At 33.5% G+C, this 20,388-nt stretch overlaps 1 protein-coding gene across 1 annotated transcript; it reads left to right on the top strand.

The window, feature by feature from the left end:
• Nucleotides 1-339: 339 nt before the first annotated feature.
• On the top strand, nucleotides 340-1,792 carry LOC133191742 (uncharacterized). The gene is made up of 3 exons (XM_061327479.1): nucleotides 340-594; nucleotides 1,205-1,403; nucleotides 1,623-1,792. The coding sequence occupies exons 1-3, from the start codon at nucleotides 340-342 to the stop codon at nucleotides 1,790-1,792; spliced, it is 624 nt and encodes a 207-aa protein (XP_061183463.1).
• Nucleotides 1,793-20,388: the final 18,596 nt, after the last annotated feature.

Below are 20,388 nucleotides of genomic sequence, written 5' to 3'. Positions count from 1 at the left end.
TTTTTCCCATTTATCTGATTGGACATAAGACAATTAAATAAACAAGTAAATTCTTTGTATCATAAAGTAAATTAATACTCCCAAAAAGAAATTTTAAAACAAAATGTCAAGGGAGAATAGTCATTTAGAAGATTCGGGAGGGATTGTTTTCAACCCAAGAGTCCCGGCAGAAGAGAAAATTTATCTCATGAAGAAATATTTCAAGATGAATCTTTGTCAAAACAAACATCAGCTGACAGTGGTTCTGAAAATATAAATGAACTATTGTTAAGAGCAGGTGAAAATATGAATAGGGATGTTCTATGCATGAAGCAAAATTTTGAAGAACAATTATCACAAATGAGACAAGAGTCCCATCAATTACATAGGAGGTTATCATCACTTGAAAATCCTGGGGAAGCTATTGGTCTACATAAATATGGGAAATCTTCTGAAAATCCCAGTCAATCACCATTTCTAGGGGCTGAGGAGAGATTTGAGTCTTTCAGAAACCCAACATCCCCAAATTTAAGGGTCAACAGAAACGACAATAGCCTACATTCTCCCAATCAAGTGAAACCAACAGTCTCAATAAAGCCACAAACATATGTTGGGGTAGAAGATTACTGAGCCCAATTTCACGTTTTGGTAGTATTGCATGGTTGGGGTTATAGGACAAAATCTTTTAATCTTATCAGTAGTTTAACTGGGAATGCTAGGGCAATTCTAGAGGAGCTCAATGAAGCTCAGATTAGGGATTTTGACTCCCTTTTAAAGTACTCAGTATGCTTTTTGGGTCAGTAGAAAGGTCAGAGATGTATCGTGCAAGACTGGAAAATAAGATTAAGGGAGAAAATGAGTCCTATTAGAATTAGCTCAATCAATAAAGAAATTAATCAGACAATCCTACCCGACTGCTGATCCTAACCTTACAAACATTTTAGGCTTATTGTAATGGGAATGAATCCCATATGTCCGAACATTTACAACAAATTTTAGATAGGGTTCATTCTAGTATTAGTTCTGAAGAAAAACAGAGACTAGCAAATCTTTCAAGGGAATTTCAAACAAGTTTCTCCCTTTTATCATCAGACATGGGTTCAACAGATTTAGTAGAACATAAAATAAATACGGGAAATGCACTCCCGATTAAGCAACCTCCTAGACGTATTCCTTAAGCTAAAATGGCTGAAGCTAAGCAGGAAATAAATAATATGTTAGATAGGGGGTGATAGAGACATCAGACAGTCCATGGAGTTCTCCCATAGTCCTTGTTAAGAAAAAGGATGGGACAATCCGGTTCTGTATAGACTATAGAAAGTTAAATGATGTCACTATTAAGGATAATTATCCCATTCCAAGAATTGATACAACATTAGATGCCTTGTCAGGTTCAAAATTGTTTTCTACCATGGATCTTAAGAGTGAGTATTGGCAGGTAAAAATGTAACATGAAGATAAACCCAAAACAGCCTTTTCTATACCTGGGGGAGGACATTGGCAATTTTTAAGCATGCCATTTGGTTTATGCAATGCCGGAGCAACGCTTGAAAGACTAATGGAAAGGGTCTTACCAAATCTTTCATGGAAAATATGTCTTGTTTATTTAGATGACATAATAATATTGTCTAAAACTTTTGAAGAACATATTGACAATTTAAGACAAGTTTTTGGGCGACTGAGGGAGGCTAATCTAAAAATGAACCCAAAGAAATGTGTTCTCTTGCGAAAAGAAGTGCCCTTTATGGGACATATTGTGAATGAAAATGGGATAGCCACTGATCCCTCAAAGATTGACTTAGTCAACAATTGACCCATCTCTAGAAATGTTAAGGAAGTTAGAAGCTTCTTAGGTCTTTGTTCATACTATAGAAAATTTATATACAAGTTCACAGATATGGCTAGGCCATTACATAAACTTACAGAAGCAAATAGGAAGTTTATATGGGATAATGATTGCCACGTAGCATTTGACACGCTAAGGCGAGCATTAACTAGTTCTCCCATTCTATCCTATCCAAATGAAGGAGGCTTATTCATTTTAGATACGGATGCTTCTAACATAGGTTTGGGAGCCGTTCTTTCCCAAGAGCAGGGGGGAGTAGAAAAAGTTATAAGTTGTTACAGTAAGACATTTAGTGCAGCGGAACGCCGCTATTGTGTCACCTGAAGGGAGCTATTAGCTATAGAGAATTCAATAAAGCACTTTCACCACTATTTATATGGGAAAAGATTCAAAGTAAGAACAGATCATGGGTCCTTAACTTGGTATTGAATTTCAAAAATCCAGAGGGCCAAATAGGACGTTGGTTTGAATTTTTGTCTTCATACAATTTCAAAATTGAATATCGAGCAGGTCGCACTCATAATAATGCGGACGCCTTGTCCCGCAGACCTTTTCTCAAGGAAGATCTAGACTGTAAGCATTACAGTAAAGCAGAAGACAAATTTTCTTTCAATCAACATTTGCATAATGAACCTCCCAATGATAACCAATGCCAAGTAGAAAGGGAAATATCTGAAACTGAACATAGTGATCTAAGAAATAGTTCCAACATTAATAGTGGTGTATCTGAGAACTGTGCTGTTACCACAAGGTCTAAGGAAACTCCCTCTGGGATAAGCCTTACACAACTAGAACAAACTAAAATTCTTCTAGAAAATGAAAAACCAGAAGATAGTATTAAGGCTTTACAAAGTAAAGACTCAGATCTAAGGGAAGTAATAAAATGGGTCAAAGCTAAACAGAAACCTCTTTGGGTAGACATATCAAATCTGAGTGAAACATGTAAGTATTACTGGGCAAGACTTGATTCTCTGCATTATATAGATGAGATATTGTTCATAAATGGAAAAGTGTGCAACCAAAATTTCAAACTGTTCTCCCAAAATTTATCATTGGGAAAGTATTGAAAGACATACACTGTAATATAACGGGCGGTCACTTGGGGTTTAATAATGCTCTGTCGAAGGCCCGAGTGTCAAATGTGCAGCTAGAAAACCTCAAAGGCCCAGTTATAAAAATGCCTGGTTGGTGCTCCTATGGAAAAGATGGGCAGTGAATATATTAGGTCCTTTACCAATGACTCACAGGAAAAATTCTTATCTTCTAGTCGTGGGAGATTACTTCACCAAATGGGTTGATGCTATCCCTATTAGAAATAAGAAATCAGTTACAATAGCCCAGAAAGTAATCAATCATGTGTTCTCCATTTTTGGAGTCCCAATGCAAATCCATTCAGATCAAGGGCAAACTTTTGAATCTGATGTTTTCAAAGAAATGTGTAAAATACTAGGTACAGAAAAAACCCGTACTACTCCCTACAGACTTCAGTCTGATGGGATGATAGAAAGGGCAAATAGAACCATTGAAACTATTCTTTCAGCATTTTATAGCAAAAATCAAAAAGATTGGGATGGCCTGATACCCTTACTCATGTTGGCATACCGGTCATCTCATGAGGCCACAGGGGTAAGCCCATGTGAAATGATATTTGGGTGATCAGTCACACTCCAAGTAGATTTAGTGCTTGGTAGAGTAGACCCTGAATAACATAACTCAAAATTAAGTTCTGAATACACCCAAAATATATCAGAAAATTTAAATAAAATACATGAATTTGCCCGAAATAAACTAAGCATATCTTTTGATGCTATGTTAGGGGATTACAGTACAAAAATTCACCAAAATCATTACAACCCAGGAGATGCTGTATGGGTCTTTTTCCCAAATCAAAATATGAGACTCCACAAAAAGTTATCCCTTAAATGGAAGGGACCATTCATTGTTTTACAAAGAATAAATGATGTTCTTTACAGAATAGGGAAAAATGCAAAACATAAGGGGAGTATTATCCACCATAATTGATTAAAACCATATCTGGGAACAAATAAGCCCAAGTGGTTCAAGTTTCATGCATAGACTCCCTCTGTAAATTAAAAAATGGGATATTTGTATAATACAAATAGGTAACTCCCAAGCAATTTAATATCTGCCATTATTTATTTATAAGATCCAACGTTTCAAATGCCTTTTATGCGATGGAAAGGAATTTACGCAATTAGTCCATGCAGAAAGACATATTACAAGCTGCCACTCTGGATTCGCTTTCAAGTGCACTGTGTGCGGGCTACTCCTAAACCGCAGAGACATGAAATACACGTGCCCCAATTATACACTACAAATAATCAAGAAATCTACTGGAACATACACTGACAAGGAGAAAAGGGAATTTGAAAATTTTCAGAAAGAAAGGGGAAAGCACGTAGAACCTTATATGAAGGAAGTTAAGCCTAACATGTATAATGGAGGAAAAGGGATGAAAAGAACCCTCCTGATCGACGCTCCTACAAACGTTAAATCCCGTAAAGTGACAAAAACTTCAACCCAGAAACCTACCAAAGACAAACCTATTCCAGCTATCTCCGACAACTCGGCTACTTCAGAAATCCAAAACCAAACACCTCCCGTCTCCGGTGAGATCATCATCACAACTCAGGAAGCGAAACCAGCTGCTTCAGGGGATGCTGCCCATCCTCCGCCACGACAAGTACCTGCCAAAGTACGCCGTCTATCCGGTTCATCATCCTGCTCATCCAGTTTCTCCTCTTCTTCATCATCATCATCTTCTTCATCTTCCGGATCATCCCAGCCCGAGAAGGCCATATCACTGGGTGATCCGGAAACCTACATGATCCCCGAAGTGGAGGACGCCCCAGAGTACCACCTGACTGACAGGATGATAACTATCTTACGAGGAATCCAATCAGCTCAAAAACAACGTGTAGTTCTAAACGTAGGAGGAAAAAAAATCGAAACAAGCAAGACAACCTTTCAAAACGATTCAGACTCACTTTAAGCCGCCATGACGACTCAAGATTTCCCCTTTATCCCTTATAACAAAGAGCACGTGCCAGTGTATTTTATTGACAGGAACGCCCGGTTCTTTGATTTTATCTTAGACTTTCTACGGGATCCATCTCAAGTGGAGCACATCCTCCCCATAGATAATACCATACTAAAACAGAACTTCGTGAAGACGAGCTATTACCGCCTTGAGGGATTATGTAATGCTATTAAGAAGAAAAACCAAGTGTTAATGAACAAAGCCTCATTGTGGGGCAATTGAAAACATTTTTTTATGTGATATGAAATAGATTGTGCCAAGGATTGCGATCTGAGTAACGTGTGTGTAATCCGACAATGCTGCTAAATTTCATGTGATAAGTATTAATCTAACTTTGATATATTTATTGGAAAATTGTTGTAAATATTATCATTTGTTGTTAATTTATTTTGTTCTTTACGCAGCACAGTTAAGCTGCAGTAAGGAGGCGGGGCCTAATTTATACTGGAAATGCTTACTATGACATCACACAAAAATATAAGTTCTTCAAATTACCACAAAATGAATGATTTGCTATTTTAAACTGTTGAATAGATTTAAACTACATCAATACTAACTATTGCATGCATTATTGTCGTTGGTTAAATCTCAATGCACTTGTCAATGTGACGTCATATCGTAAAATTTGACGCTGTTTGTATGCAGTGAGAGGCGGATCAAGTTATATTTATACAATGAAAAATGTATTTTGTAATTAAATAAAATATAAATTATAGATATATAAGAGGCCATTGACTTGGATGCGATGTCTATTTTATGACTTTATTCATATACTTCCCGTACATTCCCTATACAAGCGAAACTGTCGTATATTTGTATGCAGATTCATTGAAGGGTAATAGAAGGGTCGTAATAAATCGATATATTGCAAGGGCATACCCTCAATGAATTATGACAAGCTTTTACACATAAACTCAAGAAGTATGAAGATATTTGAAAAGTGCTGCGAACCTTTTGAAATCTTGCAAATGAATTAATTATATCTATATTTAATGTACTTGAATAGCAAAATATTCAACATACGGTCTAACAAATGTAATTTATCAATTAGATAGTAGAATCTATATAGGTTCGCAGCACTTTTCACAAACTACAAAGAGTGTTGAAAATAATTATATGTTAAGCTTAGATTTTTAACATTGTTATGCCCTTGCAATATTAGAATTTATAGATGACCTCAATACTTCAGGTATATTTGCTAAAATCACGTGACGCCACATCACGTGACAAGTCCAAAATAAGAAATCTAATCGTCCTCAACATGTAGTTTTCAACCACATTGCATTTTCCAGATAATAGTAAAGTCCTAAAAAGAAACGCCCATTCTTGTAAAGAATGTATTTTCTATCTAAAAAATTCGCCGATATTTCTATTTGGCACCTTCACTGTACTGCGTAATGTATCTTTGTTGACTATTGAATGTTATGAATTGTATAGATATATATCCCTGTTACATTTATTAATTTAATGCCAAATGAAGTAATTATACCATGTTTAACTGTTGTAAGTCGTTTTTATTCCCAAAGACTAAGGGAAGCATAAAACTTGTACCTACTTTTTAATATTCCCTGGATTAAAGTATAAAACCATTCGAGGACGAATGTTCTTCACATGGGAGGGGGCCGTGTTACGGTTCCCCTAATTATTCCCGTCACTGTGGGTTATACTTTCTGTGGAAACACGTAGTACAAGTTAAATCACACTCCCTACAACATATGGGACTTTAGGACGACAAATAATATGTTCTATTAATTGTATATATCTTATGATCAATCAGTATATTTACCGTGTTCATTATTGGGATGAAGTCGGTAATTAGCGTTACCCGAAATTCCTCGGTATCTTACATATATATCATTCCCAGATCACTTGTTATCTCTTAACGATTATATTTGTGTATACAAAGTTCAATCAGCCATAGAAACAAATGTTTTCGATAGTAGTTACCGATTATCCGCACCCTAGGGTGCGTGTTTTCTTTCGTCGATTCGATCGGCATGGCAGCATAACATGGCTTCTTTGCTCTAACAAATATGGCGGGTATTTTCACTCTGTCGTGACGTCATGACAATCGAACCCGACGTCAATATAAACAAAGCAGATAGCCAGTTTGTCAGTTCGGCTGTTACAACTCGTATCGCCAGCATGTCTGGGAGCGAGAGCCGCTGAATATTACTATTGAACATTAATTAATTAGTGGGATCTGAATTCTGGGATAATATTTTATTTTTACTTTTAATAATTATATTGAATTGTTCTGTGGGGGAAATTAGTCGGAGGTGAAACAACCCTCCCATAACTATCAATTGTATTGTGAAGGGACTCCCAGTATTTTGGGGAAATACTTTTATACCTTTTGTAGATTTATTTATAATTCCCTATAACTTAATTTTCCCATTTGAGAATATTTTATTCCCATTTCTAATTGGGAGAGAAATGATATTTCTACGGGAGCAAGAAATAGGGATATATCCCAGTGAGCTTGAAATAAAACATACCACATATTCTGACACATCTGTTTCATATATAATTATAGATATTTTACTAGAAACAGACGTTAATGGTAACCTAACAACAAAGCTTCATGACATACGTGATGACTTCAATTTTTCAATCGTCAGCTTCCCTTCCTTATGTATCAATATACCCTTACCACGTACATATTGGGTTTATGTCTCACAGTTGGTTCGATACGCATGAGCATGCTCTAAGTATGGACAATTTTAAAACGAGTCAAGCTATTGACAAAGAAGTTGACGAACCACGGATATCAGCAGTCTCGATTGAAGTCATCTTTTAGCATGTTTTATGGTCGATACAATGACCTAGTCAGGACATACAACCTATTATTGAGTCAATGCTTACTAACGTTTTTCATACTAATTGTCAGGCCATCATTTATACACTGACCTGCCTACGGATTTTTCCAGTTTTTGTTTCCCGATAATGACAAGGTGGCACACAGCGGGTGTGACCGGTCGGCAGGGGTTGCTCACTCCTCTGTGGCACCTTATCTCCCACCTGGTCTGTGTTTGCTCTGCTCTAAATTTGTATCGTTTCATTGGACTTTCGAGATTGAATACTGTTCGTTATCTTCATATTTCATTCCTTTGCAGCGAAAGGGAATCTTATCTATATGACATCTAAAGCATTCATATTTCCAAAATTGAAGATATTATATCCTTGCTCTTATCATCTGAGAAATACTTTGTTCTTCAATAGATAGAGTTTTGCAGTCATTTTTTGGACTAAATTACCTTTCCTTGTCTGTTACATGATCGGAAGGTCGTGTGTTCGAATCACGGCCGCGACCGACCTTAGGTCGAAAAAAAATAGGTAGCAACTGTTCCTTCGAATTCGCCAAGCGCTCGGCACTTTGAAGTGAAACTTGCTTGTCCTCCGGATGAGACCTTAAAAACTGAGGCCCCGTCACGGTAGGCGTTGGTACCATAAAGAACCCTCATTGCTCAATGGCAGTGAATACCGATTAAAGGTCTAATTTTGAAGCCCTTCATCGGCATATGGTGACGGCTCTATATGAGTGACAAATTATCGATTGGGACGTAAAACAACGTGCAATCAATCATTCAATCTTGTTTGTAAACTTGAGTAACAAAAATGGAATTGAAAGAATTAAACAACCCATCCCAAAAGGATTTATTTCAATTAGTTTCCTCTTCAACTAATAATTGATGTTTTTATATATTTTAAAAAGGATGCAATAGGAAAATTGAATAGTTCTCCTTTTGAAAATGATTGTTTGAAGTTTAATTAAAATCTCATTTGAAAGTCATATTAGAGTTCAGTATAATTAAGCATTCTATTTTCCTGTTAATTTTTTAAATTGCTGTTTTGTAGAATTTATTTCCTTGTTCAAAAGTTACATCTGTTGTACGTGTGTTCCTCTTACCATAAAAATTATGGAAGTAAAATATATAACTAAATGGTGTTTGTCAACAATAATTTGGATCCAAACCGCTGGAATGATGAATATTTTAGCATTGGAAAGGTAGGAAAAAATAATCTTAAAATAACTTGGAACGTGATATTTTCTTGATTATTCTACAGGAGAAAATTTAATATATCTCTCAATTTTAGAGGAAGGTCTAGATGTGACTATAATTTCTATTTCGATAATCAATCAAAGGACTGTTTGGGTAAGTTATAAATCCATATCATATACTGAAAAAGGCGTGTTTTTTGTAAACTAAATACAGTGGAATCTCGTAAATCCTGGGGCTAAATAATCTGGACGCTTCTCCTTCGGGATGAAATTTATAGGGAACCATTTTTATTTATATTTACAGAGTATGTTTCAGTAAACCTGACGTTTTGGTCGGTAACACAAGCCTTTCGCTTAAATGAGGCCCAATTGTAGAATGCTTTCTACAAAAAGAATCATTTATGTAAGATTTTTTTCTCGTTTTAAAGATAAAATTGATTTCTTATATTTAATGCAGAGTGCCCATTGGGAAGTTTCGGCCTGAATTGTTCGCAACGATGTATATTAGGCTTTTATGGCCGTCTTTGTCAGTTTCATTGTGAATGCAACGCACAAAATTGTAGTCCTGCCAATGGATGCCAGATAAGTGTTACTTCAAAAGGTGTATTCTCAGTACAAAATTAGAATTATAAATGTAAGAATATATAAGAAAAGAACAAAGAGTTTGAAAAGTTTTGCCTCTTTCACTCGAGTATTTATTTTTTGTTTTGTTTGGTTAATAACATGTTCATGATCTAGATTTGTAATTAAGAACACGTGTCCATAGAAGTGACAGAGACGAGACAACAGACTGAACAAATGTCGACACGATTACAGACACCCATGGATATTTCAACACAATCAGAGACAACTATGACTGTGAACATGTCAACACAATCAGGGACACCCAAGGACATGTCAACACTTAAAAAGGAAAATTCGACATCTAGTAAATAAACAAAATGCTTCATGATTGTTCAAGCTCATAATTCTGCTACGAAATTACGTCGCGTATCAAAAGTGAAAGCAATGCAGTTGTGCTCTTTCAAAAGGTCGTATAAAAATAAATAACTGTGAAATGGCAAAATTTTATACATGTCTGTTGCACAAACTTTGAGAAAACGTGATAAATTAGTATCTTAAATAAAAAACTAATATATATATATATATATATATATATATATATATATATATATATATATATATATATATATATATATATATATATATATATATATATATATATATATATATATATATATATTGTTTGATACATATTCATACATATTGGAATTATTCTCATTTACACGATGTCCAAATGGATTCCTTATATTTCAGAATTTTCATCACAATCATCTATCAGTGATGATCCTACAGTCCAGCATCACAAAAGTTTAACTCAATCAAAAGCACCCACCAAAATGACTCAATCTACTCCATCAGAGAAGCCTAAGGAAGCAAAAGAATTTCCCACATCGGAGAAGACTTCAACTGAGAGCTCAGAACAGAACAATCCTTGGATGTTGGTTGCCTTAATTCTGATTGCTCTGATAGCAGTAGTATTCATTGGAGGGGTTTTTATTTACCTTAATTCACTCAAGTAAAAATATTTTCTAAATCAATTTTCTATTTCAAATACAAAGACACAGTATTTATCAAAAATATACGTAATATAATATTTTTGATAATCATTGCTAACCAACTTATACTTTTTTAAAGATTTAACTGCAGAATACGCAGTGGCTGTCATGCAAGAACTCCTATTCAAGGTACATTAGATTGGTTTGAATCTCTTTTTTTTTAATGGAAAAGGTGAAAATAACGATCAGTGATCGATCACAAGAAAAATCTTCCAAACAATGCAACTCTGTAGACAGAGCATAAAACACAGAAAAATATCGATGATTAAAAGTATGATTAATTGAAAAGCATAAAATCTAACAATTATTAATGTGATTGAAAATTTAAATCAGTAATCACATTATCAAAGCCTGTTTTTTGAAATAGTAATTTCTTGAAATTCTTTTTTTTATATATACAAAAGATCATGCAAATGTCAACATTCAGCAGATAAACAAAAATACTCAACAAAGAGATACCCCGAGGACTTGTGACGAAGAGAGCCAAGACTATGATGAAATTCGTAAATCACAAATTAATCAACAATTCAATCACTCTACGGGTATCTCAATTGAATTTAGAAGAGAGAATGGTGCATCCGCTTTTAGATCTAGTTATTCACAGAAACAAAGCACATGTCAGAGGATCTCGTTCAATTGTGACAACAGTATCGTATTGTTGAAACAAAGGCAGAGCGCTGCAATCTACGAACATGACTGGCGTAGCACTGGGCTAATATTTTGGAATGACGAAGAATATGTAACCTCTAGGGGAAGCAGAATTTCAAATTCACCAGGAACAATTGAAGATTATAAATTCCAAACTTTGCCCCTTACCTCTGATTTCAGTGGTATAAAGAGGGAGAAAAGGCCTGATTGTTCAAATAGATTGATCAGATCTTCTTCCGAAAGTCTACTCACAGAGTTGAAATATGCTTTCAAAGTAGGTGAAAATGGCGTCGACACTTTTTGGAATGAGGAAGAGCTTCCTTGTGAAGATGATTCTATTATATTAGCAGATAGACCTTCTAGCGATTTACAAGAAAATATTCAGAGAGAATGTCAAAGTAGTGACTTAGAAGAAAAGGAAACTAAGCTAGAGATAACAAAATTATAGATGTGTCCGATTAACGATATTATGTTTTACTCTTCTCAATTCTGTTTTTTCTTTTTTCCAAGACTCTTGAAGATTATGTAAATTGGCAATTTATTTCTTTTTCTTTCTTTTTTTTTGGGGGGGGGGGGGGGGGTATTTATTTCTTTATTCATTTCGTTCAAGATTCTATGGTGGCATATTTCTGCCCCTTGTGTGCAAGTTATTTTTCTATCAAATATGTCGACATGCAAGATAAATATGTTTACATGCAAGATAGTTATGTGAACATGCAACATAACTATGTTGACATGCAAGAAAATTGCATCAAATAAAAATTATAAAAAATCTTCAAAAATCTCAAATATCGCCTACATGTGACATCCAACATGCTAGATGCTACTTATTTATGTTAACATGCGAGATAAATATGTTGATATGCAACTTATTTATGTCGACATGCAACTTGGGTATGTTGACATGCGAGATAAATATGTTGACATGCAACATATTTATGTCGACATGCAACTTATTTATGTTTACATGCATTTTTCAGATACAATTCTGCTATGACCTTAACCTTAAACCTCTGACGAACAGATGGACGGACGGACACATTAATTACTATAGAGGGGCCCTTAAAACGCTTTATAATCTACGGTCACGTTTCTGAATCGCCAGGACATTTTATCAAAGGAAATCCAATTTATACTTTGTTGTCCACCTCTTATTATAGAAAATAATTTAAACTGCAACATTTGCTTAAATAAATTTCGATCATTAAAATCAACTTCAATTTTACCGACAGAAAAAAAAAAACAGAACCGTGCCTCATTGCACATGTCTTGGGTAGTAACGAATCTGCACGCTCGCACAAATGTTCAAATTGTGTATCACAATTTCTTTTGCATTTAAATTTAATCTTATAATTCAAAATCTAATCATTTTGAAAATCGATCATATTTAAAAAAAAGTATATATCCAAAATAAAATCACAAATCAATCATATTCACTGTAAACTTTTTCGCAATTCCTAGGTCTTCAGACATTTACATTTAAATCGATCTGTGATTTCATTTTTGGATATTTTCTTTTTTAAAATTATATATATATATATATATATATATCCGCTATTCAACATAACTAAGTTGCATGTCAACTTATTTATCTCGCATGTCAACATAACTAAGTTGCAAGTTGACATAAACAAATTGCATGTTGACATAACTAAGTTGCATGTTGACATAAATAAGTAGCATGTTAACATACGTATGTTGCATGTGGACATAGATAACTTGCATGCCAACATATTTATTTCGCATGTCAACATAAATAACCTGCATGTCGACATAAATAAGTAGCATCTAGCATATTGGAAGTCACATGTGGGCAATTTTTGAGATATTTTAAAGATTTTTTATAATTTTTATTTGATTGCAAGTTTCTTGCATGTCAACATAGTTATGTTGCATGTTCACATAACTATTTTGCATGTCAACATATTTATCTTGCATGTCGACATATTTGACAGAAAGATAACTTGCACACAAGGGGCGGAAATATGCCACCATAAGATTCCAATTGAATGTTTTGAAATTTTGGTTTACAGGTTATACACAAAAAGCTTAAATGAATCGTCACGAATTTATATGCACTGCAAATCATTGTTAATGACGGAATATTCGGTTTTATGAGACAAAATGACAGAAGCAGATCTTAACATGACTCAGAATTACTCAGAATTACACAGATCTTCCACTATTACTTATATGAGAAGGTGGTTCAACATTAGATGGAAGATTTGAAGAACAACGTTTTAGAAATATTATATCTTGAACTCTTTCTTCTTCAGACTGTAGCCTGTTCTACAATGAGTAAGTAACATAAAAAGAAAGAGATTGTTTAATATATGCAATGCATTAAAAATTTCATCATGACGCAAAGGATGACGTTTCATTTGGAACTGCAAATTGTACTTATTGACAGTTATTGTCAAACTGAAAGTATTTACATTTAATTCAATTATTTTCTGAAGTGTCAAGAATGTATGACAGCCACAGGGACAACATTTGCAATGGATTATTAGTTACAATAGAAAAGTTAAAATCACGTTGATCATAAAGTCTTGTTGTCAGATTACCATTTACATCTTTTTCTAGTAAAATATAGAAATTTGAAGCAGATGTGTCAGATTCTGTGCTATTATTATTTCCAATTCAAAGGAATATATCGAATCAACGTAGGAACGAAAATGAATAGGATTTTTTGTTCAATATTTTATCTATAGGAAAAAGAATAAGCAATGTGGACAGTTTGTATATATTGTTAAGTATACAAATATTACAGTATACATATATAAATCTATATTGAAGAACCAGATTTACAGCCTACAGATTATTATAATCAGATCAGATTCTAAAATTTAGAATAAAAAAAAATAAATAAAAAAATTGAATTTAAATTAAAATTTCAAAAATTTTAAAAGTAAAAAATTAAAATGATCTAAAATTTATGAAGGGGGGGGGGGGTATCTAAGTAAAAATAGGTACTAGAGCATCACTTTTTCTGCAGTTGATGTTACATGTATTTCAATAGTTTTCGCAAAAGTGACTGATCTGTGTAAGGGGATTTCTATGAGCATTTAAGTGGTATTGGGTTTTTTAAAGGAATTTTAAAAGTAAAGGGCTCCATCTTAATTTATTCACTTTGTATTTTGCTTTATTTATTTATTTTTTTTTAAAAAGAGAGCAAAAGAATAATAATCTTATATTGACTTTAGGAAAAAATTGTTAGTTAATATATTCATGTATTGCATGTTTTTAGATGAGTTTTCTTTCACAGTTTAATTACAAGGAATTAATAATTAGTTCAACAGTTTTTCTTAAGTGTGCGCAAAACGCAAAGGAAACTTCCGGTGCATTTTTAAGATTCGTGATAAACGCTTTTGTTCGTAAGGAAATATATGTAGCGTTTTTGGCATAGGTATTTTTATCAAAGTTTTAAGGAACAATGAAAAATTAATTTCAGTCCACATTTAGAATTTACAACTATAACCAAAACCGTACATTGAAACAAAGATCCAGGCATGAGTGATTAATTACCAACAAAAGAAATCATATTTTGAATGCATCATTACGTGGGAAACGTGATTCGTTACCTTAGCTAAGCTAAAATAAGGTTAAAAGTTCCCATCAGATTTTAATACAAAAATTCTTTTTCTAGCTTTCAGATAAAATTACGTTTATTTACTATTTTTACCCACATTTTTTTTTTGATAACCTTTGTATTCAATTCAGTTTTTATCAAAAGTAAACAATATTTTAGAAGCTAAATTAATGACCAGAATTTGGAATTAAACGATCATTATTCAAATTATAATTCAAAACCTTTCAAAACCTTCTATAACCTTACATGTTTCAAATTCTGGATAGCTATATAATCCGTGTAGTTATGAAAAAGGGTATTCAGCAAGATATTTTAAAATAATTTGCAATAATAAAGAATTATGTATTAGTGTTTAGAATTGTTTTTAAATTACAAATACTAGTTTCGCAGGTATGTTAAGGCAGTACCCAGATCACATTTCGGCGAATTTACACTTTTTTCCGTAACATGTACATACATGTAGATAAATCGGAAAAACCATAGATAAAACATTTTCTATTTTTATCCATTGTACAGACGTCATTGAGTCTTCAGCTAAAAGAAGCACTTCACTGGAACGTCATCATGTGACGTCTATAAATAGAAAATTGCCTTAATGAAAAAGTGAAAAGTCCAACACTACCTCGGGGATAATTCATTTCTTTTTGTAAGAATAATTATGTAAAAAAATTTCTGGGTCTTGAACACTGCTGCTAGAATCCTACTCTCCCGACAAAAAAAATATTCCAAAGTTTTGCATGAAACCTTACCAAAACTTCTACATTTTGTACATATGATCAAAGAATTCTCATAAAATCATGTTAATCACACGATTCTAGCAGCACTTTTAAGTACTATAGAATGCAAGCTTTCGATACAAACAAAAATTATGTTTCAAAATATGCGACGCAGTGTTGAACTTTTGCATCTCTGTCTTATATCTTTGTTGTTAGAAAGACAGATGAAAGGCTGATCAGGATTTCAAAACACTGCCTGTGTTTGTTATAAGAAAACATGATAAGAAAAAAATCAGCATACCTGATTCTTAATCTTTAATTCCTTATGAATCACACATAACATCCATGAGATATGCTTTAAAACTCCCATCCATATATTTGTTTACATGAATTCTCCTGACGTTTAATTTTCACTCGGCAATATTTGATCAATAGGTATGACGTCATGGGTTTGGTATTTAACCCCGTGTTAAATACTTAGCTATTTATACCACCCCAAAACGACAAAATTTAGTCTATCTTATGTTTTTGAATGATTCCATTTATTTCTTGGACATGAAATTAAACATTAAATATATATATATATAGAGAGAGAGAGAGAGAGAGAGATCGAGAGAGAGAGAGAGAGATCTATATATATAAAGAAATTTATCTCTAAAGTTCACGTCATCAAGCTTACTATACATCATATTGTATAGGCAAGTAGGATATCTCTGGGTGTAACCATAACATATCTGCGTTCCTAAATATTCAGAGTGCCTTTTTTTCTAAACTGATATATTTTCTAAATGCAGTTAATTATCTTAAATTAAAACGTGAACATAACGAACAACGATCGATCTCAAAAAATCTACAAAAATACATATCTCTGAAAAGTGCATAAAACACGGACCCACGGAAATTCCAAAATTTGGGATCAGGTGTCGAGGAGGGGTAGGCATCCCCTGTTGAAAGGTCACAACCGCTGTGAGCCATATGTTTTGGTCAGGTAGACGTAACAAATACTACGTTTAATTCCTAAATATTCTACAAAAATACATATCTCTGAAAAGTGCATAAAACACGGACCCACGGAAACTCGATAAGTGGGATCAGGTGTCTTGGAGTGGTAGGCATTCCCAGTTGAAGGATCACAACTGCTGTGAGCCAAATGCATTGATCAGGTAGAACATTCTGTTGTTAAATTTAGATTAAAAATAAATGCCTTACAAAACGAACGAACTATAGGTCATATTTGTTAACAAGGTCATTGTAACGACCATAGAATTTACAAAATGCTGACTTTAAACGAGGTTGTTGAAATCCCTGTAACATCAACTGATCTGTCAGTACCTTGCCTATTGACCGTACTCAGAGCGTGCTCTTAAGTATCGAATAAATTTAAAGTTGGGAGAAGTAAATACCATATGCAGGTGAAAGCGAAATATTACTACAAAAATAAGGAAAGTTGACGACGGAAAAGCTGAAGTAATCTTGTTTATCATACAATTCAGTTGTAAGTTGGCCATAGCTAGTAAATCATCTATATATGAAACACATGGGGTCTTTTATTTGACGTTCGAGACGACATATGAATGGAAGTAACTATTTTTAATTGATAAGACGTCGTTGATATTCTGAATTTCGAGTTTAAGACACCAGCATATGTTTTCTTCTCAGGATCGCCGAAATATGGCTGAAATGTTGCCTACTCGGCGTTAAACAATAATAATCAATCAATCAATCTTCTTCTCAGGTAGAAGCTTTTCAATAAATCCTGCTTCATAGGAATAAAAAAAACAGACCGTCTTATAAAGGAGTGCAATTAATGCCAAACAGAACAAAACAGATAACGAACCGTAATCAAGCTAAGAAGTCCATCAAAACAATAAAATTATGGAGCAGAACAAACACAGACCTCTAAAACATCAGAGGTGGGATCAGGTTTCATGGAGGGGTAAGCATATTCTGTCGACAGGTCCCACCCAACGTGTACTCCCTGTCTTAAACGGAAAAATTTGTAGACAATTCAGTGCGAGAATAATGGTCTAACAATTTGTAAGAAAACGTCTGTCAACATTTGACTTATAGATTGTATTTTTGACAGGGTCATTGTATCAAACATAGATAGAATTTGCGAAATTTTGACTTTAAACGAGACTTTTTACATCCTTGTTTCATGAACTTGTTTGTCAATAGCTTACTGGTGATAAGTGTACTTTGCTACATAAATAAGGGAAGTTTACAATAGAAAAGTTGAAGTTATCACGTTTTTCATAGAGCTTTGTTAAATTAACTTTAAGGGGATGAGGGACACTTGGTAACATGACTCTGTTTAACTATGTCATAGTCTCCGTTTATATAAGTGCAAAAAGTGTAAAGAATCAGTTCTTCTATAATTTTTTGACATTTTTTATCTTTAATTACCATTTTATATAAAAAAATAAAAAGTTTTAACATTCTTGTAAACAATAACAAATTATTTAAAAAATTTATCCACTCCTCTGTTTCCCCAAACTGCGCGTCCAACAAGTCGGTGACGTAATACACGATCTGTTAGTACAAAAAGATCATACTCGTTGAATACAGGGGCGGTATCATTATGTAAAAGCAGATCATAATCAGTATATGTGATGAAATATTTTGGGAAATGGGGGACACAAATATTATTTTTGCATGGCTGATGACGGAAATCTTATGCAGGTATATCTTTTTCGCTTTGTTAGCTTACGTGTGACGTCATAGTTGGTTTTTCCTGTACTCGAGAAATGTAAACATGTCACGTTTTTGTCATGCTTATATCCTCTTTAACGATGTCCTCTGCAATATTGAGGTCAGCTTTACCATTCAAAATTTTTACAGTTAATCAATATCTAGAGGAAGGTGCATTTCAACGTAAATTTTAAATTATTTGAATGATAGAATTTTTTGTAAATTACGTTTTTTGTTGTTGAAGTTGTCTTAAAAAGTACGTAATTTTCCTTATTGAGATGCAGTGTGATAGAAGAAACTTGCTTTTTCGAATTTTAAACCCTATTCATACTCTGATATATTTTAAAAGAAACATGTACACTTACATATTTTTATATATGCTTTAAAAATCCTATTATGGACGCAGTAATGAGCCCGGAAACACGGAGAATTAAAACTCCACTCTCATACTGTAGAGCATAGTATTAGTCAATAAATATCTCTAAAATTAGGTAAGAAACCTAATGATATGATTGCTTTAAGATATGTGGGATATATTTGATTAGAAATATACAAAATATGAAACAAATTATATGACCAGTATTTTTTCAGCTCAAGGTCCTTCTTCCCCTTAATGTCTTTTTCTAGCTAAATATAGAAATGTGAAAACAGATGCGTCAGACTCTGTGGTATCGTTTTTTTCCAGTTCGAAAGGATATATCGAATCAACGTATGAATGAAAATAAATAGGATTATTCCTTAAATGTTTCATCGAACGGATAGGAAAAAGAATAAGCAATGTGGCCAAAATATATATATATATTGTTAAGGTACACGTGGTATACATATATAAATCTATGTTGAAGAACAAGATTAACAGCCGTCAGATTATTATAATCAGATCAGATTAATGATCTCAAATTTATGAAGGGAGGATGGGTATCTATGTAAAATTAGGTACAAGAGCATCACTTTTTCTGCAGTTGATGTTACATGTATTTCAATAGTGGGTGCAAAAGTGACTGATCTGTGTGAGAGCATTTCTATGAGCATTTAAGTGGTATTGGTTTTAAAATGTATTTTAAACCACTTCCGAAATACTGTCAAATCACATATTTTCGTGAAGTTTAATCTTCGTGATTTGAGGAAAAACTATGGGATCGTGGAAATTTGATACTGTAGATGAAGAATTGTTGAGTAGCTATGTATATTACATTTTACAATTTGTGATAGACATGAACTTGTGCGTCTTCCCATAACTTGGGAATATCAAAAATTAAACCAAGGTAAATTTTTGATTTCACAGTAATTACTTTGTGGTCGTTTTTACAATTGTTGTTACAATGTGATGATGGTTTTTACAATAGTTATTGCAATGTGATGTAGTTTTTGAAATACATATTTTCAACGACTATTGAAGTAGTTATTACATTATTATTTTCGTCAATTAGTGGCCATTATTTCAATATAGGTTGCAGTATGTATGAAAATTTTAGAAGGCAGTGGTATATATTAAATACTGGTTGGATTTTTTTTAGAAAGCCTAAATGTGACATAAATGTCAAAGCAAATTGCCTTATTTAAAGAAGAATATAGCTCAGTAAAACTGATCCAGGACCAAAACCCGTAAGAATCTTGATAACGCTTATCCCTCTTTACATCGAGTATCAACAAATCCTAGACATGAATGAATATCTGAAAATCACTCTCAGAGATGGCTACATTTTCAGGAATTTTTAAAAGAAAAGGGCTCCATCTCAATGTATTCACTTTGTATTTTGCCTTATTTTGATTTTTTTGTAAACGAGAGGAAAAGAATAGAAATCTTAATATATTGACTTTAGGAAAAAATTGTTTGTTAATATATTCATGTATTTTGTGTTTTTAGGGAACTTTTCTTTCACAGTTTAATAACGAGGAATTAATAACTTTTTTAAATGTGTATTTAAAAAAAAAAGAAGTTTCATGATATACGCTTTTGTTCGTAAGGATCAATGATCGATCACAAAAAATCTATAAAAATACATATCTATGAAAAGTGCATAAAACACGGACCCACGGAAATTTCAAAATTTGGGATCAGGTGTCGAGGAGGGGTAGGCATCCCCTGTTGAAAGGTCACAACCGCCGTGAGCCATATGTTTTGGTCAGGTAGACGTAACATTCTGTTGTCAAATTTAGATTCAAAATAAATGCCTAACAATACGAACGAACTAGAGGTCATATTTGATAACAAGGTTTTTATAATGACCATTGA

Source organism: Saccostrea echinata, unplaced genomic scaffold (genome assembly GCF_033153115.1).
Source record: "Saccostrea echinata isolate AGI-Se365-2 ecotype Australia unplaced genomic scaffold, CSIRO_AGI_Sech_v1 ptg000024l, whole genome shotgun sequence".
Classification (NCBI taxonomy): Eukaryota; Metazoa; Mollusca; class Bivalvia; order Ostreida; family Ostreidae; genus Saccostrea; species Saccostrea echinata.
Note: the sequence above shows the minus strand (reverse complement) of the source record. Positions and strands in the feature narration are given on the sequence as shown.

Bases quoted from the DNA above. Each gene is read 5' to 3' on its own strand.
- LOC133191742 (XM_061327479.1), top strand. From the start codon at position 340: ATGAGACAAGAGTCCCATCAATTACATAGGAGGTTATCATCACTTGAA. The intron at 595-1,204 runs GTAGAAGATTAC...TATGTTAGATAG, and splicing joins AGCCACAAACATATGTTGGG to GGGGTGATAGAGACATCAGA. The intron at 1,404-1,622 runs GTGAGTATTGGC...AAACTTTTGAAG, and splicing joins TTCTACCATGGATCTTAAGA to AACATATTGACAATTTAAGA.